Source organism: Protopterus annectens, chromosome 13.part0 (assembly GCF_019279795.1).
Source record: "Protopterus annectens isolate FY-2018-M chromosome 13.part0, PAN1.0, whole genome shotgun sequence".
NCBI classification, from domain to species: Eukaryota; Metazoa; Chordata; order Ceratodontiformes; family Protopteridae; genus Protopterus; species Protopterus annectens.
In genome coordinates this window covers 724427972-724455108 of record NC_056747.1, presented here as the reverse complement: position 1 = coordinate 724455108, position 27137 = coordinate 724427972, and the positions used below count along the sequence as shown (strand labels likewise).

General features: G+C 38.5%; 1 protein-coding gene across 2 annotated transcripts in view; it reads right to left on the bottom strand.

The window, feature by feature from the left end:
* Window positions 1-27137, bottom strand: part of SGSM2 (small G protein signaling modulator 2) — a 1814022-nt gene that overhangs the window by 131537 nt on the left and 1655348 nt on the right. For both annotated transcript variants that reach the window (XM_044054411.1, XM_044054410.1), the window contains 2 exons: window positions 13190-13372; window positions 4107-4508 (listed from right to left, as the gene is read on the bottom strand). In XM_044054411.1, coding sequence (XP_043910346.1) covers window positions 4107-4508; window positions 13190-13372 — 585 coding nt within the window. The remainder of the gene's footprint in view (window positions 1-4106; window positions 4509-13189; window positions 13373-27137) is intronic.

The window sequence follows — 27137 nt, the reverse complement described above, 5'->3', positions numbered from 1 at the left end:
AATCTGTTTCTGGTAAATTTAAGTCCCCAGCTAATATTATTCTTCCCTCCTGTATTTCAGGAAAGAAATATTTGAATTCCTTTAGGTCATCAGCAGTTGACTTTGGTGGTCTATACACTCCAACAATTGTTATGTGTTCCAGGGTTGCCTTTACTGTCACAGCTACACTGTCTATAGTTTCAGTGTTATAATTGAATGTGTAATAATCACAGGTCTCATAATTACCTTTAATCCTTATCATAACACCTCCACCTGACTTTTTGTTAGAATGTCTGTTACAGTAAAAACACTTATACCCTAACAGAACTGGTTTCTAGTCATTGTTCTTTTCAACCATGTTTCACAAACAATAACAACATCAATCTTGTGGAAACTTAGCAAATTTTCCAATAAAAAAAACTTTATTATTAATGCTCCTAGCATTAACAACCATCAGAAATGCATCAAATGTTGCTATCTGTGAACTGTTAAATTTTCGACCTGGCAAAAATCATGCCTAGAGTTTGTCAAATACTGCAAAATATTGGCTGCAAAAATTCTCTTCCCTGATCTTGACAAATGCACGCTACCCTGTCTGAATACTTTTGCCCAAAACTAGGCTTGGATGTAATACACATTCTCATCTTTTAAAATGGGACATTTTTTTTCATGTAGGTATTTACCCAAAGAATCTTTTCATTCAATGTGACCTGACTATCCCTTCTATATGTGATATGTGAAAAATATATCCAACACCAGTACAAGCTATACTATCAAAGAGGGCTGTAAGTTCCCTACTAACAGTCAGAGAGTCCTTGCAGATAAGATCTTTTGTACAGACATGAATAAAAACAGATCCAAACTTCCTTATATTAAGGTGTTCCAAGGCTTGTCTCATCTTTTATTTTTGCTCCCAGCAAGCACAACACTATTCAATGTTTGTTATCTTCTCTGCCAGTGTTAAGTATCAGTTCCTCTAATAATAGAATGTCCAATTACAAGAATATCTTTCTTGACCAGATCTGAAGAATCTTCAACTTCTAATACAGTAATATCTGCTCTAGCAATTGTTATAAAAGAATGATCATCACCATTAGTCTTACTAATCCCACTGTTTTCACTGCATAATAAATTTGCAAGCAAACAATTCTCATCCAGCTGGGATTGTAAATCCACAGCTTAAGCCATGTAGTCAACATCCATCTTTCCCTTTTTTTCTTACAGTAATGTTCTTCAATCCTTCCATGTTCAAGTTTGATTTCTTCCTTTTCATCTGCCCCTTGCCTCTTTTTTCTACCTTCTCTTTTAGAAAGATTATGCCTTTTTCTGTAGCCTGAAGGTTTTCTGATAGAAAAATGTTATCATTCCCTGTAATCTGTGTGTTACAGAACACATAAAGCAGTGTCCTTTTTAGTACGTATTCTCTTTAATTTACAGCCATTTATCAGTTTATTTTTCTTCCTTGTTATTTGTTGTGAACTTCTTCCTTTCTTTCTTTTTTATTTCCTTCTAAACACTCTGAATCCACAGATTGCTGAATACTTGCATCCAGAATTCGAAAGTTGTCAGGGGCATTGTCTTGTTTCATAGAGGTAGAATTATCTTTACAGACACCAGACATACAATTTCCTAAATGTGTTCTGTTTGCTAATGTATTCAACTTTACAAGAAGGGGAAAAGAGAAGAGTTGTAGGCCTCAAAAATAACATCCCTTCCAGAAAAAATACTATCATTATGAATATTTTTAACTTCGTGATGTGTTCCTGAACTGATTTGTACTCAAATCTATTTGTTTTTTTCCGCTCTCTGTATCTGTGTGTGTGTGTGTGTGTGTGTGTGTGTGTGTGTGTATATATATATATATATATATATATATATATATATATATATATATAGGGTCTATATTACAATGTCAAACTTGTAGAAGTTCGAACGTTGTAATATCGACCCCAAAAGTCCGAAATACGAAAATAGCGAAGCCACGGCACACCAAATTTTTTCCCAGGGAAAAAAAATCAGTGGGCTGTTTTCGGGGCTTTGCTATTTCCTCCACTTGGTGCGATCTCGGAGTTGATATATTTAAGTAGGGGGTGTGTGGGGGGCACAGCCCCCCATGCTGGAGGGTGTGGGGGGCAAAGTCCCCCACTTTAGTTTAAGTTTAAAGTGTAAGTGTCATGGAACAGCGATTTTTTTTCCCTGGGAAAAAAAAAAAAATCGCTGTCCTGTGTTTTTGTTCTTATTGGGTTTCGAACCGTATGGTTCGATATTACAACATTCGAACTCCTGTGAGTTCGACGTTGTAATATAGACCCTATATATATAATATATATGTGTGTGTGTGTGTGTGTGTGTGTGTATGTGAGCACACACACGCACACACACAAATACATGTGTGCACATTTAATGTGGTCCATCTTGGGTTTACATCAAAACAGAAACTGTTGTGTTAGGTGTTCTATCCTGCTTCCCGGGTACAGCATCATAATAATACCTGACAAATGTTGTGTAGCAGCACATCACCTTGCCATATAGAGTGGTACCATAACATGCACACTACACATAGCAGAATTATTATTCTTATTTTGTGAAGACGAATAAAATATATATATATATGATGTGAAGCTGATCACCTCGCAGTAAACACTTAATACTGCATGCTAGTTTGACAGCAGCAGTTAACCTTGCTATCATTTTAAGGGGGCATTTCACAGCACAACAGCACTTCTCCCACTATAAAATGTAGTTCTGTTATTAGACATACCTTCGGTCTCTACAGGAGTAATGCCAAAACCAAGTCACCTTTCAAACTTGGAGAAGCACTGCTGCCATGGAAATCTAACCAATACTCTGACAGGCTGGTTAAGCCATCTCTGTGGTAGAGAGGGACAAGGATAAATGCCTGACTACAGCACTGACAACCCAGCTTCTTTCAATGAACTTGGAAATAGAGTTGCTGGTCATGGAGGGTGGGAGTGGAGAGCTGATGCTTGTTTGCTCACCTAGATGAAGGAAGTGGCTTGGCCTACTGCTTTACTGACACACACTTACGGCTGGGTGTTAAAGCATGCAGCATTAAGGCTTTGACGTGGCTGGGTGCTAGATTATGCAGTATTAGGGCTGAGACATGCCCAAGGCTCTGCCATTCAATATGCAAGTGCAGTATGTGGAATCATTGTATGTGTGCATATCTATATCTTGGGAAGGAAGCACAAGTTCCCACTTTGGTGATCGTACACATCATGCCATCTAGTTAAGGCTTTAAGGATCAATTCCCATTACATCCTGCTTGACAAGAGGTTTACTATGATATCTGTGTGTATTAAAGTATTCAGATGCTTTGGATTTTAGCCACAACAAATCAGTGCAGAGAATGGCACCATCTTATTAAGGTCTTATCATCTTACTAATAGCAATGTGATGTGATAACAGGATGCAAGGCAAAAACAGTGGAACAAATTTATCATACATACTTTGTTGAAGAATATATTCCAACCCGTCACATGACACTTTTGGCTCTCCGAGCCAACCAAGGTGAGAGTCCAACTGCCCATTCATTTCTTGTTCAAGGTGAGAGCCTTATGAGGTCATTAGGTCCCGCAAGACATAACATTCTGGTATTTTTGAGCAAGCCGTTCATGGTTGTGCAGGTCTTTCGCTCACTCCTTACTATTCCCTGCGAATGTCTGTAACTTCAGTAATCACTATTGTCCTAGGGAAATGGATGTATACACTGCAAATACATGACCATCAACCTTGCTAATGTGCAGTTTGATCACCACCTGGCCTATGATACAGTCTGCTAGATCTCTACACTCAGACTTGGGTAATTAGTGCAGTGAGTCAAACTGCTATCCTTCCTCCAGGAAGGCCAAGCTGGCATCAGCTGCTCACTTCCATCTTCCTCTACCTGGCTCCTCCAGTGCACAAACTGGTACTTGATCTTACATCTTCTGGGTGGTAGTCAAGGTTTTATCACTCTATGCAATGGAGCTTTGTCCTTTTAAAGAATACTTTGGGGTATACTAACTGGGGAAAAAGGGACAAAAAAATAAAACACCTCTGCTTAATCTATAAGCTAAACTCTTAGTTACAAGGAGATGGTATCAATGGTTTTGAATATCACTTACTGTGTATGAGGTAACAGAGAGAGATTTGTTGGCATTTTCAGCTGCTGGATACTCTGGTGGGGAACACAACTGCTCTTCATCAATCACGGAATCTTGATGCTCAGACGTGTGTTCCGTTGTATGACCTTGCCTTACCAATTCATTGTTAGGTGCATCTTCTGCACACTCTTCCAAAGATAAGCTTTGACTGCCATCTATACTGGACAGTACATGAGAGTGGCCTGATGCCACAGAATAATTGCGAGAAGAAGGAAGTCCAGAGTCAGGGGAGTCAAACTCCATAGGTGGCCTCTCTTCTGCTACAGCACCTGGTGTGTCTGCAGGAACTATAGTGGTGGATGGGTCATCATGGTGTTTTCTAGGTCTGTCTGTTGCATCTAGTTCATCCAGAGAAACAAAAACCTACATCATTTTCCAAAAAATACAAAAAAATAGTGTTAACACTTGCTATCAACATGCCACCAATTACTGGTTAATAAACAACTGTTACTGATGTAATGAAATATTGCTAATTTTGCCTAAATGTTAGACTCATTTATTCTAATGTTCATCACCTCAGTCATTTACATGGTGCCAAGACATGACACTTCTTGCTGGACCTAATGTGGACAGTTAAACAGGTTTTATTTTACTTGTTTGGTTGACTGGGTTGTGATACATTTTCAGAAGAAGTTCAGGGAAAAGAAAAAAACAGCACACACTACAGACGATATAACTACATTATCCAAATAAAAAAAATACAGCTCAGTCTTTACCAAATACAATAATTACATTTAAGTACAATAATAATACTTAGTCTATCACAAAAGAGAATGCAAAAAATAACTTTCCAAACAAATGCACTGTAGTCATTAATTAAAACATGGTCTTTGCAAAGATGAAATCCCAAGAAACAAATAAAAAATCCAAGCTGGTGCTGATGACTGACAGGCAGGCAGGCAGTCCAAAAGCACAAACATGACGAACAGAATCCAACATAAGAAAAAAGTACTATGGAGTTATGCTAACATTCACTACAGAGTAGTGGTTTATGTGAGATACACTTATGACCAGCATATTTTAAAATTTCACTGGGAGTGTATGAATTCTGTTTCACCCCCATTCCAGGGGTACTAATTAGTACTGTTCACTTGAGTCATTTAAAAAAGTTATTTCTTAAGTTTATTACATAACTCTGGGTATAAAAGTCCTCTTTTTGGTCAACATAAGTCTATACCAATATCAGAAAGCAGACATATTCTTTTTAATACAATAAGCATGTGTATACTTCTCTATAAATACAGTGAAGGGATGAACTGATAGCTTTATTCAAGTGATGTGGCATTAAATGGTTCTGGTTGCTGCATTTTTTACTTGCATTTACATTCATAAACTTGTTACTGACATTGTAGTATAGGCAGCAATTTCAATTGGTTTCAAGTGTCTGTGGAATTGATAATTTTTTTTTTTTTGTTAAACAAGAAGCATCTTTATTAAATTATCACTTATGACACAGGCAATCATACATTTATAAAAATGAAAAGAAACCAGACTGACATATTTTCAGTTGCAAACATGATAAATCACTTATAATCTATCCAGTCATTGCCAGTCAAACATTACAAAGCTCAGTCAATTCCTGTCTTCCTTTAAACTTCATTTCTCCTCCAGAACATTTTTCTGCATGTATTGTTTCCAGAATTCCCTTTCTTCCTATGCAATTTGCTCCTACCCTTTTCTAAAGACAACACTTCAGTTGTTTTATCTCCATTACTATATTCACTACTTCTAGTACAGTTGGTTTAGAATTTGAGTTCCATTTTATAGTAACTGTTTTTTTAGGCAGCCACCAGAATTAAACTCAGCAAGGCCTTATTATATCCAGGCAATTGACATTCTGTATCATAGTTCAAAAAACATCATTTCCTTAGTTACACCAATTTGCACACTCAGTATTTCTGATACAGTAGTATGCAAGGAATTGTTAAAGTCTGAGAATTCATTACAATCCCCAAAAATATGTTCCCAATTACCTCTTTCTTCTCCATCATACCTTCAACATTTGCAATCTACCCGAGGAATGTTGTACATTTGGGAGCCATGCATATATTCTCCCATTATTTCTTTGTGAATTGGTTACCCACTCTCCTCTTCCCAATCCTTTCTAACCTCCTGATTGATTCCTAAAGTTATCATGCAATATATTTTATACCTTCTAATTACTGCTTTTTAACAGCAGCTTCTGTTCTAGATTTGACTGAAAACTCTATCAGTGTTCATCTTTCACTTAGGATTCCTTGACTTCTTTCTCTTTGCCTATACTCTGATATTAATCCTTGATAGGAAAGGAAATCTCTAGCATGCAGTCCAAATAAACTCTTGGCCCCTTCCCATTCTATTACATTTTCCTCTCTAATCATTTGCTCCCAATACCTTGGGTTCCTTTGCCAGTTTTTCTCCAGTAAATTTCAGCCCCCTCTTGCCTATTCTCTGTACCCCTAATTGCAGTCACCACTATTGGTGGAATCTCCTTTCTCCATCCCCATATTAGCTTAGTTCTTAGAATACTTTCTGCTAATTTAGGAGTATAATATTCTGTGTGGTTACTGTTATTCACAAGGATCTGCATCACAAATCCCAGCCTCTCATTTTTTTCTTGGGCCTCTTTCCTGTTTCATCATCCCTTTCCACTTTGCTTTACAGCTTTCTGGTTGTGCTACATGGGTCTATGTTCAGCCTTCAAATGGAACTTCCATTGAACGGCTGATCACTGAACCCTATCCATCTAACGTTCAGTGAACATTCATTTCATCAACAGGGAAAATAACTAGTTGGCCACCACCTCCCCGTGTGCCCCAACGCAGTATTTCAAACCCCCCCCACACCCCTGCTAACTATATAGACCAACTCCAAGACTGCAATACAGTGGGGAAAAGGGCAGAAGGGGAAGTGGTGGCCAACTAGTTACTTTCCCCATCGATGAAATGAACATTCGCTGAATAGGGTTCATGTTCAGCCATTTGATGGAAGTTCCATTCAATGGCTGAACATAGACCTGTGCTATGTACAGGAGCCTTAACTGTCTAACTCTGAAATATCCCTTCAATTCAGGTAAACCCAAACCACCTTATTCTATTGGAAGGATCAGCTTAACCCACTTGACTCTTGCCCTCTTCCTCTCCCAGATAAAACCTTCAACTCTTTATTAATTGGTATCCACAACTTCACCTCTGGTTGATAAAAATTATTTATTTATTTTACATTTGTTTACCGGGTTTGTCTGGATGAGCTGATAGTCCTTTTTCAGCAGAGACCCAGCGAGAAAAGCTCCACAACATTTTCATTTAAGATTTGAACAGTAAAAGGTATATAAACAAGAAGACTTTAAGAGTACTTAAGCTGAAAATATACAAAAGGAAATATAAAGTTCTAAGTCAAGAAAAGTACAATCTTGAAAATATGTAGGGTGATAAGAGTTTACATTACATTTACAACATATAAACAATGAAGAAAAAGGCTGTGGTTGTAGATACAGCCAGGTAGTTGTAATAAGAGAAAATGTGCAGGTGGTATATTAGTAAGGGTGCTTTAAGGAGGAGTAAGAGGCAATAACCCAGTTAAGAGGAGGTAGATAGATGGGTCTAAAAGTGACAAGAGCCAGTAAAAGGCTGACAGAGTACTAAAAATAGGAAAGAATGACAGTTTAAGGGGGTGAGTACAATGGCTTTTTATGTAGCCTTTGGCAGTTGATTTGAGTACATTTGGTTCTTTAAGAGACTGAATGTCCAGTGGGAGTTTGTTCCAGGAGATAGTAGGGTGGTAGCTATAGAGGTTTTGACCAATTTTGTTCTTGGGTTTATAGATGTGTAGTAGGTTTTGGTCTGAACTTTGGAGAGACCTGGAAGGGGTGTATGAGGAGATAAAAGGAGTCAAGCTAGGACAGAAAGATGGTTGGTACAGGATAGAGTGGAAATCTGAAGCTGGGAGAGGAGAAGCAGGTGGTGTAGTTCCAGCCAGTTTAAGTGTTTTAAAGAGAGACAGTGATGAGATCTGTAGCTTTGATTTGCAGCAAATCTAGTTACTTTGTTATTTGTATTTTCTAGTTTAGTTAGTTGGGTGGTTTGGAGATTAGAGAGGATCTGAGAGCTGCACATTACGCTAGGTAGAAGATATTTATGAGAGAGGGAAACCTTAGCCTTGTTGGATAGGAACATTTTATTTCTATATGAGGCCAAAGTTTTTGATTTTTTTAATACAACTGTTGATATGCAAATCAAATTTCAGTTGGTCATCTATTATAACCCCTAGAAGTTTTAGGTAGGGTTTGACTAAGATGGGTGTATTATCTAGAGACTGGATAGTAAAAGTGGATTTGAGGTTATTCAGGCTTTTGGGGAGAAAAAGTAAGAGTTTAGTCTTTTTAGCATTCAGAATTAACTGGTTGTGGGAAAGCCAGGTCTTGACAGAGATGAAGGATTTCTGAGTCATGAAATGTAAGTCAGACAGGGTATCAGCAATGGTCATGACAGTAGCGTCATCAGCATATTGGATGAGAGTACACTGAGGGCAGGAGGTATAGAGTAGATTAGTAAAGATATTAAAGAGTAGTGGCCCAAGAATAGATCCTTGGGGAGCACCCATTTTGATGGGGAGTGGAGGGGAGAGAGAGAGGGAGCTGAGAGCCATTTTACAGATTGTAGTCGGTCAGACAGGTAGCTGGAAAAACAGGCAGTAGCAGAGGAGGAGAAATTGAGGTTAGCGAGTTTGTCCAGAAGAAAGGTGTGAGACACAGTGTCAAATGCTTTAGAGAGATCTAGGAATAAGCATGACACCAGTTTATTGTACTCTCTGGCCTGAGAAACAGTATTGATGAAAAATAGTAGGGCAGTAGTGGTGCTATGCTAGGATGAAAGCCGTGTTGTGTAAGGGTAAGCAGATTTTCCTGAAGTAAGTGTTCCATGACTTGCTTATGTACGCATTTTTCAAGTGGGTGGGCACCAGTTTCTCATTTTTATTTCATTACCCTGCATTTTTATTTTAGTTATTATTGGCACGTGATATGAAATAGTTATTGGATGCATTTCAAAACTTTCAATTAAATGCAAATGTTCCCGTGAAATATAATTTCTGTCTCGCCTAGCCCAGTTTCTGTACCTTGGGGAATAATATGTTAATTCTCTCTAAACCCCTACTATTAAATTCACATCTTTCATACCAATTATGTTTATAAATTTCTTCATAAATCTACCATCTTTTGTTATATTTTCCCTTCTAGGACTCCCAGATACATCCTCTTTCTTGCAAATCAAAGTCCAGTCCCCACCTATAAGTAATATTCCCTGCCAAAAGCTGATTATTTCTCCCAGAATTTTCTTAAGCTATACTGCAGTAGTTTTAGGTGGAATATAAATACATGCTAGCGTAATCCTCCTCCCTTGCCAGTAGTCCCTTAGTACTACAGAGATACCATCCTTTCCCTCTTCTATCACTACTGAAGCACCTCTCACAATTAGTATAAGTATTCCCCTTTTCCTTTGTTCCAGATATTCTGCTGAATAACCATCCCGAAATCCTTTAAACGTCACATGCTCAGTTCTATCCAAATGTGTCATCTGTAGCATAGCTACTTGCACTCTGATTTTTTTAATATACTACACTACTGTTTCTTTTTTGTATATATCTGTGAGATCACTCACTTTTAAAGACAATATGGAATGTGTCACTATGGTAAAAAGTTATTTGAATTGACATTTTTCTTGTGATAACTGTAGTTTACCACTGTTCAAAAAAACTAACCAATCTAGGGGCCCTGTTTGAGGGGTGTTTTGAAGTGGCATACAACAGAAGCCCAGTACTGGTTAGCATGGTTAGAGTAAGCTTGGTATATGCAGCAATTTCTATTCTCAACTCGTTTACTTAGCACACAGCAGTCAGGGAGTCTTGTTCATAAGGGAGTGAGGTTTTCACCTCATGTGACATGAAAAGGTGCAATTCTAAACAACAACTGTCAGGAGGTGACAATCCTCATGAAACTAATTTCTGAACATCTAGTTAAAAAAAAAAACACATGACCCTAGATCATCTCACAGTTCAAACATTAGCATTATAATCAATGTTAGGAGTTATATCATTGAAAATTCATATTTTCTGTGTAAAAAACAGGAGGTACTAGAGGAAATGTGAAACTTAAGTGGTAGGATGAATATAAAGAGTGAGCTTGAAACTGGGTAAGTATATGCAGAAGGAGTAAAATTTCTAACCTACTTGAATAACAGGCATGCTGGATATTAAGAACTGAAAGTAAGGGTGGCCAGTTTCAGAAACTGCCTATCATGTAATAAGTTAAATATATTACAAGCATCTGCTGACCGAGTGGGGCATCAGCATTCCTAATCAACAGCCACTGTCTCTAAACTACAGTTTATATCTAAACCCTGTAGCAAAGAAACTTGGTGTATTGAGACAATCATTTCTTGTTAAATTCTGAAAAGCTCATGTAGCTTTTTGTGTAACAAGTGAGCTTGTTCCAGACAATACCAAGAAAGATAGAAAAGAGAGTATTCACTCCATTATTTGCAAATTCTGGTCTATACTGCTAGGCTAAAGCCTTTTATTAACATCTGAAGATTTAGCAAAGGATTTTGCAACATCCTCCGGGCAAAACATATTTCACAGCTCATCAGCTGCCTCCCCACAATTCTTTTGGAATCCTAACTTCTTCTACTTTATCTCAAAAAGCTTTCTCATTGGTCATCAGATCTGATGCTAAACTCTCTTCCCAATCATGGGTCCACAAGAAAGTATGGCCTCTACACATGATTTTTAAAATGTACTGACATACCCACTCATGTTGTTGCACATCTCTTAAATCTATCCCTAACTCAGCAAGCAATCTTTTCCAATGCTGTGGAAAGAAGCAATCATCCTGCTACTGCCTCCAGTTAAAGGCCTACATCCCTGCTTCTACACCATAGCTTTTCAACCTCTTAGCTCTAAGTTCAGGGATAAAGCCAAACAACAATAGTGGGCAACGGCCCAAAAATAGGGACAGATTTTCATTATTGCTCTTGTATACAGAGACATGTGCTAAAATAACATTTTTTTTTATTGTGTATTTTCTGAAGGATATGAAGTTTGAAACTCAAATGTATGTCATTATTTTGTGACTGCAGTCCTCAATCATTTCCCTAAAAAACACAAATTTTATTGGGAACAGACCAAAAATATAAAGCAAATCAGGGATGGTTCAAAAGCACATTCGACATTTAGGTGTATTACTTGACAAAGCAATCTGTAACTGATTCACCAACTTCCTCTGTAAGCACAACGGCTAGACTCATCCCTGGCATGTACTCTTTAAGGGCAAAAGTACTATGAGAGCCTTGTTAACCCTCACATGCATTATTTTAACTAAGTGACCTCGGTCATTACCAACATAGATTCCTTAAGAGCAAAAGTACTATGACAGGCCTCTAAACCTACACAAACAGTATTCTAATTAACTTCAGCCCTGGTCAGAAAGATTCTTTAAGGGAACAAGTACTATGACAGTCCTCCTAACCCACACAGACAGATACACAGCACTCTAAGCCAATGCAGAAACAAAACACCTGAAACTATGCAGTCTAATGTATGTCATATTAAGGGGATAAAATGTGCAGTGAGTAAAGGAGAAAGTGAAAAATGAAAGTCATGTCAGTATGGCAGTCACAGAAAGCATTTAAGGCTGTAACAAAATATAAAATAAAACTAACCTAGACTGATAATTAATACAGAAGTTATTACACAGAAGCTCCAGATATAATGGCACACACAAACATACACATCAGAAAGGTTGAAAGTTGTGGGACAAACATACGAGTGACAATGTATTTATGACAGCAATACTACCCCACTCCCCCAAGCTTTTATCATGACAAAATACTCGGCACCATAAAAAATCTACTGCCAATCATTAGCGGATCGGAGTTCTGCTGTGGCGACCCCTAACCGGGAAAAGCCGAAAAGACAAACAAACAACAACTTATTTGGAGTATGCTAAAGAACTATTTCGACAATGCATAAGTTAAGAGTGATAAAATACTTTCCAGAAAAGTTTAGAGGTTCAAAGGTGAGTACTAGGAAATCAGCCTGCAGACTATCATACCCCTTGCCAAAAAAAAAAACATATTCAAAAGTCCTCTACAGCCTCAATGAAGGCAAAATGGGACAGAGCTGTGAAGAATTTGAGGTTGCTCATACAATTATCAAGGTTTACCATAAAGGATGCAAAGGTCCTACTCTGCTTGACATGTAGTGGAAGCTGTTCCAGTGGTGGGTTGAAGAAGATTTAGTTCCTTTAGTCAGATATTTGAGGTGTCACTTCTTTAGCAAAGGAATAAATGGTCAAAGAGGGTTGGATCTTTCATGGCTCAAAAGACACACTGGTATTCACAGAGTAGTTTATAAGAGACTGAGTACAGGGGAGAAGGCTACCAAGTCTGTCCTGATAACGTAAGAGTTTTAAGGTCACTGATCATTTTAGTTATGAATCTCTGAGGTCTCTCAGATTGAGTGATACATTTTGACAAATTTATGACAAAAGGTGCATTATATTCAATTATGGCTCTGATGAGGTATGAGTAAAGGGGAATTAACATTTTTATGGATCTCAAAAAAATGCTTTTGGAAATCGGATTAGCCAGATAGAAGGCTTTCTGAACTACTGCAGAGACAAACAAGATGGTCACATAAGGAATTATCAGCAAGAGTGCCTAGATCCCTTATAGCAGTGTCTGACTGGAGGGTGTTATCTGTTTAGCAAAATGAACTATACTTCTATTTTTAAACTTGTAGGTCTCGTCTACACATATTTACATCATGAAACTTTTTGCTGCTGTTTATAGGCTGCACTACCACATATCATTACATACTTGAAAGAGGAAATATTTATCTTTCAAAGGTAGTTTTAAAATACAAAAACAAATAAGTCAAATCTGAAGTATAAATAAAAAATACCAGTTCTAGTGTCACCGAATGCAGCATCTAAACCTACTACAAAGAAGCCAGAATGGTAATGAAACACTACTTTTTTACTTGATTTTGTTAGATTTTAACAGACTTACATCATTGCTGATTGTGGAGTCCCGATGAAGCAAATGTTGCACATGGCTATCAATACTGCTGCCTGAAGAAAACTTAGCAAGAATAGCAGACTGCGTCTCCTTTTCTCGTAGTTTCACAACAACTTCACAAGCTTTCCACTCTGCAACTACTTTCTGATATTTGGCAGCAATATTTTCATCAACCTACAGACAGAGAAAACATACTGCATAACTTGGCATATATTTGGTTTTGCATGAAAGTTTATTATACAGATCACAAATTTTACTGCCTGCAAACATCAAATGGCAGACTGGACAGAAAGGCAGTCTGGTGGTTAAGGGTTCTGTCTAGTCTTCACTTATTGTGTGTGTGTGTGCATGAAATGTTGAAATTCTCCCCATATCTATGAGAGCTTTTAACCCAAAAGACATAGTCTGACTGAATAACTAAACAGTCAATTTATACTGGAATGGTTTCTGCGAAGAGCAACAACATCTGACCAGTTTACAAATAAATCCATTCAAAATTAAAAAGGTGATGGCTTGCCTGCTGCATGACCCCTGCTCAAGACCCCAAGTAGGTGACGCAACAACAAGGATATATGGCCAAAAGAGGTCAATGCTTGTCATAGTAGTAATCCTAGGACAAGCTAGTAGACACACACTGTGAGTGACAAAACCAAGTTATAGAAACAGTCCTTCCATACTGTGCTGGGGTGGAGACTCCAAATTTGTCTAATGGGTACTGACAAGCCAGAAATGCAGCAGCTGCAGAGTCACCACAGGAAGGTACAGGCGGGGTATTCATTTGGTGAGGCCTTGGAGAAGGCATTTCAGATAGCCACAAAGAAGTTCTGGCAAACTATCTAATGACTCTGGAGGAGGAGATGGGATATTTTATTTATTTATTTTTCTGTTTTTTTTTACTTTATTCATTTGTTAATGGGGTAGGCCCAAAGAACAGAAGCATCCCTTTTCAGAGGCAACCTAGCATGCACTGTTTGATCAAATGACTTGACTAGAGTTAAACAATAGGCAAATGGAGATGGAAAGCATCAGCCCCTGCACACTTAACTACAGAAAGCAGCTTGTTCACAGCTCAGAGACTTAATCCTCTGCTCTTACTGCCACACAGGTATTGTCCAGCCTATGCTCAGCAATACTGCAAAAACTCTGATCTCAAATGGGGATAATGTCAAAAGGAATGTGATAAGCAACTGGTGGACATCCCTCCTCTGAGGAGGCTGTGCCAGAAGCAAATGGTGGAACTTTTTCTTTTCGATTCCTTTCATTCCCATGATGGAGCTCAGATTGCCTCATTTCTTAGGAAATTTTCATCCTTTACAGTTGGAAGATATTGCTTTATCCCCCATGATTGCAGGTACCCACTTTTCAGGGCAGACCTTAACTTTCTAAGGCCAAGGGAAACATGGCAATCTCTTGATTCATAAGAGGATTTTTTTCTGAATGCTTGAAGTTTCCTCCCCTTGGAGGCTGATGCACACACCAATGCCCATGAATGTCTACATAACTCTACATGCATGCTCTTCCATGGATGTACACATACCTCCACATGCATGCTTTTCCATGGATGTCCACATACTTTCCCATGGATGCTCTTTCATAGATGTACACATACCTTAACATGCATACTCTTCCATGGATATCCACATACTATCACATGCATACTCTTCCAAGGATGTCCATATACTTCCACATGCATGCTCTTCCATGGATGTCTATGTATGCCCACATGGATGCTACTCCATGTACACATACCTTCACATGTATGCTCTTCCATGGATGTCAACATACATCCACATGCATGCTCCTCCATGGATGTACATATACTTCCACATGCATGAGCTTCCATGGATATCCACATACCTCCACATGGATGCTCTTCCATGGATGCATACATTCTTCCACATGCATGCTCTTCCATGGATGGGCACAAACTTTCACATGCATGCTCTTCCATGGATGGGCACAAACTTTCACATGCATGCTCTTCCATGGATGGGCACAAACTTTCACATGCATGCTCTTCCATGGATGGGCACAAACCTTCACATACATGCTCTTCCATGGATGTCCACATACTTCCACATGCATGCTCTTCCATGGATGTACACAATTCCACATGCATGCTCTTCCATGAATATACACAATTCCACGTGCATGCACTTCCATGAATGTACGCATACTTCCACACTTATGCTTTTCCATGGATGTACACATACTTCCACATGCATGCTTTTCAATGGATGTATACATACTCCCACATGCATGTTCTTCTACGGATATACACACAGTCCTCATGTATGCTCTTCCATGAATGTCAACATACTCCACATGCATGCTGTTCCACGGATGTAAACATACTTCCACACACATACTATGTACTGAGTACAATACTACCATGCTTCTTGGCATTCAAGCACTTGACACGGTCCTGTTGCTGCAATGACATCTGATTTCTGCTCAATTCTAACAATGCCAGCAAACCTTTCCAAGACCCTCTCTTTCAGAAGGGCACTCCACTTCCAGCCACTGATTCCTACCCCCCCAGATCAGCTCCTCCAGTATTTATAACAGTAATTAAAAACAACAAAAAAACAGGCTGTCTAGGTCACAGTTAGAGCTCTAATTTTTTATATCATGAGCCAATATAGAAGGTGGAACTGATGAAATCAGTGATTAAACAGTTACACTGTGGTAAGGCTGAGGGAGCGGATGAGATTCACACAAAAATGCTAAGGATGCTAGGCAGAGCCTTAACTTGGTCATCTAACGCCTGGTACCATTCCCTAATCTGGTCTCCCTCAACTTTAAGTTGACGAGTGAAAAAAAAGTCCATTCCCAGATTTGGTACTCTTCATCTAAACTCCAAGCCAGGTCCATTTTCTCTGATCAGATCTGCGACCTTCAGCTATAAGTTGTGATGCAAAGAAAAAAAATAGATCCCCTTGTAAATGAGAGCTAATGAAAAAAATGTTTTCTCTTCTTGACACTGTAGCAAACCACTTGCTACAAAATGTAACAAGAGGTTTGCTACAGCTAAAGCTTCATCCTTCACAGAAAAAGTGATACTAGCATTCAAATGAACATCTCCAAATCAGAAATCATGGTTTTCTTCCAGAAGAGAGACACTGACTTCTACAGGTGATAGAAGCAGCTACCTCTGGCAGAGGAATCTAAGTATATCACGGGTCTTGATTATGAGTAAAGGACCACCAGATGGCTGCAGCAGCAGCAGTACTGCAGGCAGGAACTGCACTGAACTCTGGTGGTGAAGCAAAAGCCAAGTCAGAGGAAGAAGTTCTCAGTTTACCTATCAAGCTATGTTCCCATCCTCACCTATACCTGTGAACTCTGGGTAGTGACAGAGGATGTCACTGCAGATACAAGTGGAAGAAATACATTTTTTCCATATGGTAGCTGGGCTCACTGTCTTATCCAGAATGATCTCGGAGTGCAGCAACAGGTCCTTCATGCTGAAAGGAGCCAGCTGAGATGTTTTGGGCACTTTGTAAAGATGTCACCAAAATGTCTCACCTAGAAGGTATACCAAGCATATCCACTTGGCAGGAGGCCTCATGCTACACCCAGAAGAGCTGTAATAACCAGTTTTGGCACCTGTTCCAATCCCAATCCTGGTGACCCTTCAACTTGTTCTTGTTTTGAAACATCTTGCAAACCACTTGCTTATACCACATTCAAAGCAATAAAAGACTTCAGTCCTGAGCATAAATGCACTGTTGGTATTCATTTCTAAATGCTGGTGATGCACTACTGATTGATCAGCATTTCCCAACTGCACCCTTAGTACCTCACACCAGAGTCAGGTGCCCCCTTCACTCCCCCTAGCTATGCTTCTAAGACCCTCATCAAGTTGATGAGATTATATTTCTTAGCTTTCCCAGAAAAAAAAACTGGGAACAGAACAAGACGGAGATTATTACTGAGGCTAAAAAAGACTGGCCTACCCTGCTCAGCTTGCTACCACAGTGAACCTCAACAGCACATATGACTTAGAAAACAGACCACATGGATTCATCCAAGTCATAAGCATAAATGGTTCAGTACTGAAGCTTTTGTTATCCTTTCAAGAGCGTGTCATGCGTTTGTACACATACATCAAATATAAAGGGTTTGTAACACTCCAACTGTTCATGTGTGGCATTTTAAATTTCTAACAACAGCTACTATCAGTGGTGAATGGCAATCCCAAATTCAACATAATCTTTCCTGAAAAGACTTAAGTGAAGGGTACAGCTGAAGGTCTCCACAAAAAAAGGAGAATACATACATCATAAAAGTAAATGGCCATAAAGGCTTTGTACTTACAGAATTGGACAAACAACTGTCATCTTACTTCTGACAAAAGAATGAAAAACCTTACCAAAATAACTCAAAGTTAGTGGATGCACACAGACAGGGAAAATGGTAAACTGTAAAAAGCAGACTATACAGTTAAAATTTTACAAATTAAACAATACACAAGTGGTTTATTCATGTGTCTTTTTATATAGATTTGTTACATTACCTGTATAATGTGAATTCACAAACACAATTAACTCTGTCTAAGCCAAGTAAAAATGCTTATTTACTTGGTAAGGCATAAGAAAAGGAAAAAAAAAAAACAAAACAAAAATATAAGATATGCATTTACCAGAATGCTAGATTTTATCTGGTCTCTGCCCAGACATAGGAAACTGGTAGACTTGTTGCTTTGATGCCTTTTCTCTGGCAACAACATGCCTTTCAAGCTCCTCCCATATCCCACAATCCTCTGCTCCCGAGAAGTACTCCAGATTGAGTGATGATGATGATTAGACAGCTTACAAATCCTTACTGAAGGCAGAACTATAACATTATATAAATAGGAAGCATGAGGGAAAAAACAGGTTTCTAGAGTTGCACAGATCCCTTTGAAAGTGACAATTTGGAGGGGGGAGAGGTGGGTAGGCCATTTGAGTGTCCAGACAGAGATCAGATAAATATGATATTCTGTTAAGTACATAAATGTACTTATTCTGGTCTTGCCTAGGCACTGGTGGAGAGAATCCCCAACAGACGTAGGACTGCCTAAGACAGTAAGGCTTTTAGAATGGTGCCTTTAAAGGACGCTTAAGCTCTACATACAGTATTCAAACTGCAGTTCATAGTAAATGTACTTAAGGTTGACCATGTAGAAGAACCTGTAATCTCTTCCAGTGGTAAAATGCATAAAAAGGATGTAGATGTGGCCTAAGCTGTGACAGGGACTGCTTTTGTCCTAGTGGCCAAAGTTTTGTCTTAGAGAGAGTAACAATACAATTGGACATCCACTTGGATAGGATAATCTTAATTACGTTTTGACCTTTCTAAGCATGAAAAAAGGAAACAAACAATTGCTCATCTTTCTGAAATGTTTTTTGTGGGATGAAGGTAAAATCTAAGTTGTCAGTGTATATCCAAGCAATGCAACTGGCCTTCATCCTTATTAGAATAGTTTGGGAAAGATCCTGATAAATTTATTTTTATTTTATTTAATATTTGTTTTACCGGACAAGTCCGAATTGGAACGAGCCAATTTTCAGTTGAGGCCTAAGGAGAAATGCTCCAGATGCATGTCTTTTGTAATGTGGGAAGAAATCAGAGCACCTAGAGGAAACTTACACAAATGCAGGGAGGACATGCAGACTCGGTACAGAAGGCATACACACATACAACACACACACACACACACATAGATAAAACATAGCCAAAAGTAAAAAAAACAGGAGGGATCATTATCGTAACATGACAGTGACTATATATGTCAGTAAGGAAATAAAAAAAAAAAAAAAAAGAGGCAAAAAAGTGGCAATTAATGAAGCACCTGCCATCAAAACTGGAGAGCATGGAAAATGTAATGGAGACATCTGCGACCACTGACAGAGTCATTAGAAGATGTTCAAGGGGAGATAAAAAGTATGCATTCCACTACTGAAACATTCATGCAGGAAACTCAAGAAAGGACCTAGGAGATTTAATCCATCCTTAGCAACCATGCTGATGCAATACAGGGCAACTCCTAGGAAACAAAGCAACTATGCCTGCGAGCAGAAGCGGATGAGGCAAGACTGAATCTAAAGGAGGAAGTGTTATGAGACAAACAGGACACATTGCTACATAAAAACATTAGGCTAAAAAGCATACCAGTCGGAAAGGAAGACAGAAAATGTCAGGGATATGTGGCTCAATTTGCTATCGCAGTGGACAGACGTAAAAGACAAAACAATAGCAATTGAAAGGGCATGCAGGATGGCATGGATAATTGGTTCACGTGCTGCATGCATAGTCAGATAATAGTGTGCTTTGAAACATACAAACTGAAAGAAAAAATCCTTTCTTTAGTGTGGCACTTGGGAGTCAAATGGTACTGTGACAATAAATATTTGTGAAGCAGGACTTTTCTCTGGACACCAGGTGTAAGAGAATAGCATTTGTCGCAGTAATCAAGAAGGTGAAAATTGTGTACCCTGCTTCATGCAAACTTTTTTTTTTTTTTGCTCAAAAGGTGGCTGGCATGAATGAGGAAAGGAAGTGACTGCAAACAACCTCAACCCAAAAATATGCCTCTTGGAAGACACAGTCCATAGGAAGGAAGGGCAGAAGATCAATAAGAAGACCTGGATGGAGCAAATACAGGTAGGTCTTTTTCCCCTCTTCAAAAGATACCAAACGCTGAAAGAAAGATCGTGGCACAAAAAAAGGGAGAAATCACACTGCAAAGGAGGTCAAATGGGACGAAACAGGAAACTGGTGCACTATGAATAATTTTCCTGATGAGAAATATTGGTCACTAGACTGCAAGTCACTGTAATATTTTGGTATTAAAGTAATGGAGTGATAGGAAATACCCACCTACTATAATACCTACAGGAGGGTGAAAGGAGTGGGACATAGCAGATAAAGAAAGGTATATACACATTTGTATTTTAAGAGAGAGAAATGTTTGAATAAAAGACAAAGAATATGAAACTACTGTAAACCTCATTCTGAATGAGGCAATTGTAATGGTGGCCAGGGACAACATATCTATCTAACCATGAAGAAGTATTGATGCTGACTTTATTCACTATGTTTTATTTTATTTTACATTTGTTGACCGGGCTAGTCTAACTGGATACATGTCCATTTTCAGTAGAGGCACGGGGAGATAAGCTCCAAGATAGAACTATGAAATTAACAAGATAACAAATAAGGAAACATTAAACAAAAAAAATCATATTTACAATGCATATTACAGGTTATCACAGTAAATTCAGCAGTGCATAATACAGGCATAACATAGCATGCTAGTACAATCAAGATGTCCTAGAGGGAGATAGTATTATGGTTAATAAGGAAGGAATTACAGTTAATGAGTAAAAGGGGTAGGAAGAGCAAAGTATTAAGAGATACATAACTAGTCAGGCTTAGTACAGGGGCATAACCACTGGGTTCTGAGGAACACTTTCAATTTGTTTTTAAAGCATGATACTGAGGGAAGTGAGGAGAGTTCACTGGGGAGGAGATTCCAGGATTTTCCAACAATATTAGAAAAGAGGGAGTCACCAGCCTTGTTGTTTGGTTTAGTGGTATGTACTAGAAGTCTCTGAGAAGACCTTAAGGATTTCAGGTTTTTATAGGGAGTGATGAGTGTGGATACAATAGGAGTTTTGGAAGGTTTGTAAAAAGTGTTGTGAGCTACAGATAGTTGATGGAATTTAATCAGATTTTGTAGTTCAAGCTATCCCAGCTGCTTTAAATTAATGTAGTAGTGGGTTCTAAATGGGTTGCCTGTAGCAAATCTGGCAATGTTATTGTAAGACATTTCCAATTTGCTAAGATTATTTTTAGATAGATTAGTAAAAATGGGTGAGGCATAAAGAAGTGAAGAGATTAGATGAGGGTGTGCAATAGTGGTTTTAGCTGAAGGTAAGAGGAAGGATTTTACCCTATAGAGAGCGCCAAGTTTTTTGTTGACAGTTTTTATAGTATTGTTAATATGGATATCAAAGTTCAGATTGTTGTCAATGGTGGTTGGATCAGGGGATATAATAGTTTTATTGGTAGAGATAACTGAGAAATCAAGAGGAGAGGATTTATTGGTGGGAGAGAAGAGGAGGAGTTTAGTCTTTTTGGGGTTTAGGAGAAGGCATCTATGTGTGAACCATTGCTCAACTGTGTTAAATACTTGTTGGGTAAGAGATTGAAGTTCAGAAGAGGAGGTGGCTGAGCATATCAGTGTGGAGTTATCTGCATATTGTATGCATGTAGCTTGGGGGATGGCAAAGTGAAGGTCATTAATAAATACGGAAAAAAGTAGAGGTCCTAGGATGGACCCTTGAGGGACACCAAGTTTGACAGGCAGGTGAGTGGAGAGAGACTTGTGCCATAGTATGTATGACCTGTTGTCTTTTATCAAGGTAGGACTGGAACCACTTTATAGAAGATGCATCTAGTGACAGGGATTTCAGTATTTTGATGAGAATTTGGTGATTTACCATGTCAAAAGCTTTAGACAGGTCAATAAATAGTGCTGAAGAAAGCTTGTTAAGATTGCGGTTTTTGTTGATACAATCTGTGAAGGAAAGAAGGGCAGTACTAGTGCTATGTGAAGGTCTGAATCCATGTTGACAGTTGGAAAGTAAATTATTTTGGGTTAGATGGTCAAGTAATTGTCTGTGAATGCATTTCTCCATGATCTTTGCCAAAGGAGAGAGAAGGGCAATGGTGCGGTAGTTGGAGAGTTCAGTGGAGTGTCCACCTTTATGGAGGGGGATAATATGGGAGATTTTCCATAAACTGGGGATATGACTTTCGGTAACAGTTCTATTGATCAGAATAGAAATGGGATAAGCAATAGCTTTGGCTGATTGTTGTAGGAATTCAGCAGGTAGTTGGTCTGCTGAGGGTGAGCATGATTATAGTTTCTGTAGAAGGGTTAGAATATTTGTTGTTGGGACAGGTTGAATATGAAAAGTAGGGGGTAAGGTTGATCTATAGGAAGGTAGAGTGAAGTTATTAGGTGATAGTTGACTAGCTAGTGTTTGTATAGCATTAGTAAAAAAGGTATTGAAGGCATTTAGCAGTATTCAATAGATTTTTGTGGTCAGTATTTTGAGGATTTGGAGTAGTGGATTGACCTGGATGGAGTAGCTGGTTAATGCTAGCCCAAAATTTTTGTGGGTTGTTTTGATTAGCTTGTTGGGATTGTAGGTAGTAGTTTCTTTTATCATATAAGATTTATTTTATGTTTGGTTTCTTTTGAAAGCCATGGAGCAGATTTGGTTTGAATTCTAATTAATCTGGTTGGAGCACAGTGGTTGAGCATGGCAAGGAAATTGGAGTTAAACTAACGGCTTCATCTAAAGGGAGGTTTTGTAAGGGAGACCAGTTGCAAGCTCTTAGTTCCATTTGGAATAGTTCAGGGTTAAAGTACTTTTTAGATCTGATGTTTTTGACAGATATTGGCATGGGAGAGTTGGTTTTGTGTCTGATGATATAGGTAAGAAAGTGGTCACTTAAATCATCAGGGAGGGTTCCTGAATCATAAATGTGAGGATGATGGTTTATGAGAATCCAGTCTAATAAGCTTGATTTCTTGTTAGATTTATTTATTCTGGTGGGGGAGGTAATGGTTTGAGAATACCCATATAGGTTAATATGGTTTGTGGGGAGGCTGCTGCAGTAGCAGCTCCAGTCAATGTTTGTGTCGCCTAGGATTATGGTTTCTTGGGGCAGGTATTGGTAAAGCCAGCAAAGTATGTTTTCCATGGTGGCAGTGTTGTTACCTGTAAATGATTTGTTGCATCTGCGCTGTACTAAATAATGATACTGGTATAAATAAACGGGACTGGAGAAGAGCAGAGCAACATGGAATACAGGGGCCTGTGTTGGTGTCCCATCTGCTTGATGAATCTTAATCGGGATCCCTGAGGCCTAATTTAGGTTTTTCACACCCACGTCTTGCAAGCACAGTGTATATATCTTGTCCTTTTATATTTGTTATGTTTCAATCATGAAAAGGAGCATTAGCAAGCAAAGAGAATGTTACATTTAATGTGACTTTAAATGATGTGCAAGTTAAACTATGTGGGCAATTGCTGAGGCAGTGATTAAATGCAAGAACACCCCAGAATAAGTTATCATCTGGGAAAAAATGTTAAGGGGAAAGGGGTACCAACAGTACTGTGCATGATGTTAAGAGATTATACTAGGAGAGGTAATATAACTTAATAGGGACACAGGGTGACATAACTATAAAGGACATTAGCAGTCTTAAAAAGGGAGAGGGCCAGTATAGCATTACCAGTGGAAACTCACTTAAATCAACAACAGCATGCTAAATTGATGCACAGAGGATAAAATGTGCTGACTAGTTCTGAATATAAAGAAGCATAGAGGAGGGGAACAGCTACTTCAATATCTAGATCTCTCCCATTCAGTCCTGTGGGTAGAATGGCAGGTAAGAATGTAAGGTATTCAGGGGTAAAAAGATTCTTGCATGGGCAACTATTAACTGTTACTGCAACAGCAACTTTTAGAGAAATAAGGGGAATGTTAGCAGATATTATGAGACTTACAGAGAGACAGGCATTGGTAATGGGAGACTGTAACCAAATCCATCACATGAATCGGGTCAAATGTAATGCCCAGAAACACTTGACACTGTCTGAGGTCTCCACATAGGGATGGCTAACATCTGGTCTGCAAAAATGACTGGAAACAGCAAGGAGGGTTTCGGCTATTATTCTAAGAGGTTTGATGGATGCAAGTGAATAGAGAAAGGATATGCTCCATGAAGATATGCAAGTCAAAAGAAATTTTGCCTTTTATCATTTCCAACCATTCTTTCAGAAAAACAAGATCACACTGCATAGAAGGGTTTAAGGAGAGAGACATTGGAGTTTATTATAACCAAAAAGCTTTTGCAGACAAGACAAATGAGATACTAGTGAACAACCTTAAGGGTAATGACAAAATGGCAGCTATGTGGGAAACAGTTAACTAACTAAAAAAAGAGGAAAATAAATCGAAAAACCAAATAGGAAATATAAGGCATTTTACTACAAGTTGATAAGGGAGCTTCAAAACAAAGCCATGAAGGCAAGAGAGGAGAAAAAAAAAACTATTCAAGCTCCAACAAATAGTAGAGGAATTTGTGGATAAATACGCAAAAGGATATTACCCAGGGTACATGGTTTGTAAATTGGCCTAGAATGCTCCGCATGTTAGCGCCACTAAAATTAAGGCAACATGCACGTAAAAGGTCAATACAGGAGTTAAAAGATCCAAGTACAGGAGAATGTACGACTCACCAACTTAAAATATTTTAGGTATATTAAGAGAATTATTTACAATGCTCTACAACTCACAACAGGAGTCATAGAGGAGGAAATTCAGGGTCTCTCATATCAACTACATCTTAAAAAATTATAACTCTCGAAGCAAAAATTTTGATGGGAAAGATCATGGAAGAGGAGGTAGAAAGGGTAGTGAAGAGACAGACACAGGAGTGGATGGAATTTCCATTGAAGTCTGGAAACTACAGAGTAAATGCATGGTTAAAACATAGGGGGAGTTTATTTAACTTAACACTAACAACAAAACAAGTTCTACAGAGATGGAAGACGGTGATAATCACACCTATACTTAAGGAGGGAAAATAATATTTTGGCCTCTTCATATCACTCCACTTCAATCTTAAATCATGATAATAAGCTGTTCTTGTCTGTATTGGTGACCAGAATAAATAGAGTAATGACCAAACTAATACTGCCAGATCAAATGGAGTTTATAGAGGGTAGAAGAACATCTGATAATTTAATCAGCATCCTGTTAATACTACATAATGCAAAACATGTGAATTGTCTAGTAGCCTTTGTGTGTCTGGATGTAGAGAAGGCTTTCAGCAGAGTCGAATGGACATTCCTGTTTAAAGTAATGGAAGTCATGGAATTTCCTATGGGAGTGACACAACTACTGAAAGCAATTTATTATGATTCTCAAGGCTCAATTAAAACAAGAGCTTGCCTCATAGAAGGATTTAGGATTAAAGGAGGCACAAGGCAGTCGTGCCCTTTGCCCCCTTCTCTCTGCACTATATCTACAACTCCTTGCTCATTGGATTAGAACATCAGATATACAGGGATATATGTGGGGCGATATGAATATGAAACTATCACTATTTGCAGACAATGTACTGCTAACCTTAACCAACCCAGCAAGTGATCTGCCCAGAATATGGAACATGCTGGAAAGTTATGGATACATAGTTGGATACAAGCTAAACAAGACAAAGACACAAGCTATTGGGGTTAACTTGGGCGATCTTAAAGACCTACAAACAACAGATTTGGGTCTCTGGGATTACACAGAGTTGAAGTACTTGGGTATCTGGTTGGCACAAGACCTGGAGAAATCAAGAACAACAATATGCATTAAATGTATGCAAAAAAGTTGAGAAAATCTTAACTGGAAACTGTTAAACTTGGAGTTGGACCTTCAAACCCAAATCCTACATTGGCATGTTTCATCACATGTTGTACATAGCACCAGCATTCTGGGACTCATTAAAAAAAAGATATAAAGAAGATTGACAGCTGCTGGAGAGATTTCATATGGCAAGGCAAAAGATCGAGAATGGCCGAGGACAGGATGGTTTTACCAAAACAATACAATACAGGAGCATGGTGGTACCAGACTTGAGGTTCTAATTGCTGGCAATGGTTTTAGCACTCTATAAGTGCCACAGAATGAATTATGCAGCAAGGTGGTCAGAAATCGCAATGGAACAAGAAGGTGAATTGAGAAAGTGTCATATATTAGTACTGATCTGGGGAAGAATGGCAGTGATATTCATATCCCCTTTACAGCAAATAATTAAGAAAGGACTATGGAAAATATTTACTGTAAATGAGCTAAAAGGATGGAAGAAAGATATCTTGCTAATAGGAGGATCAATGAAGAAGAATGGAAAACAAACTAGCTGGCTTTTACTGGACACAAGAGATGAGCAAGATTCAATATTCAGCAGAACTGGTGGGACAGCAGGGAGTGCCCACTTGGCCAATGGCTAAAACACAATTTCATACTACAGAAGGGAGAACGCTCCCACTTCTAGGGTTGCTTAGACAACTATCGGTTACTAATTGGGTAAGAGTAAATTGGAAGGAATGGCCACAACTGATAAAATGGCTAATCAAAATTAGAGAGGAGTGCCTGGGAAACAAGCATAATATCAGACGGGCAAGCACATGCACTACCATCATTAAATGAGGTTATATTAGCAAAGGAAGTACAGAAGGTGTTGTTTAGTAATGTAGTTTTTAGTTTAGGGAAGATGTCATTTAAGCTTTTAACATTTACTATAAGAACATCAATTACAGATATTTTTCTACTGGTGGTTTAGTGGAAGTGGGTATACTACTGTGATTTGTATACCTAATTATTAGTTTTGATGAAGTCCAATGGTTAAACTCAAGAGGATGAAAGCGCTAAACTAATAAAGTGTGTGCCTTAAATCATGACTTGTTTACTTTTAAAAGCCAGCTTACCTTTTGTTTTGTTTGTGCCTGTGTGTTAGTAGGTACAGAAGCTAGCTGCCATAGTAGAGGAGGCGCTAATGGTGAATGACTGGGCGATGATGGTGAAAATGTCTACAATAGCCACAAAACTAATAAGATTCTGAATATTCTTTGTGGAAATGTCTATACATGCTTTTTTATACACCAAATAGGCTGCCTCACATTTTCCCGAATGCCAGTTCCAGTTGTTAGAGGTGTCAAGGGGATAGTGCATGAACTTGGGAACATATTTTTTGGAGCTGCCCAAAACTGAATATCTTTAAATTGAGGACTGAGCAGGTCCTAGAGCAATTAATAAGTGAGAGGCTACCCCTTACAAAAGCACTGTACTTTATGGGAATGAGAGGCAATCAAATAAGACACAC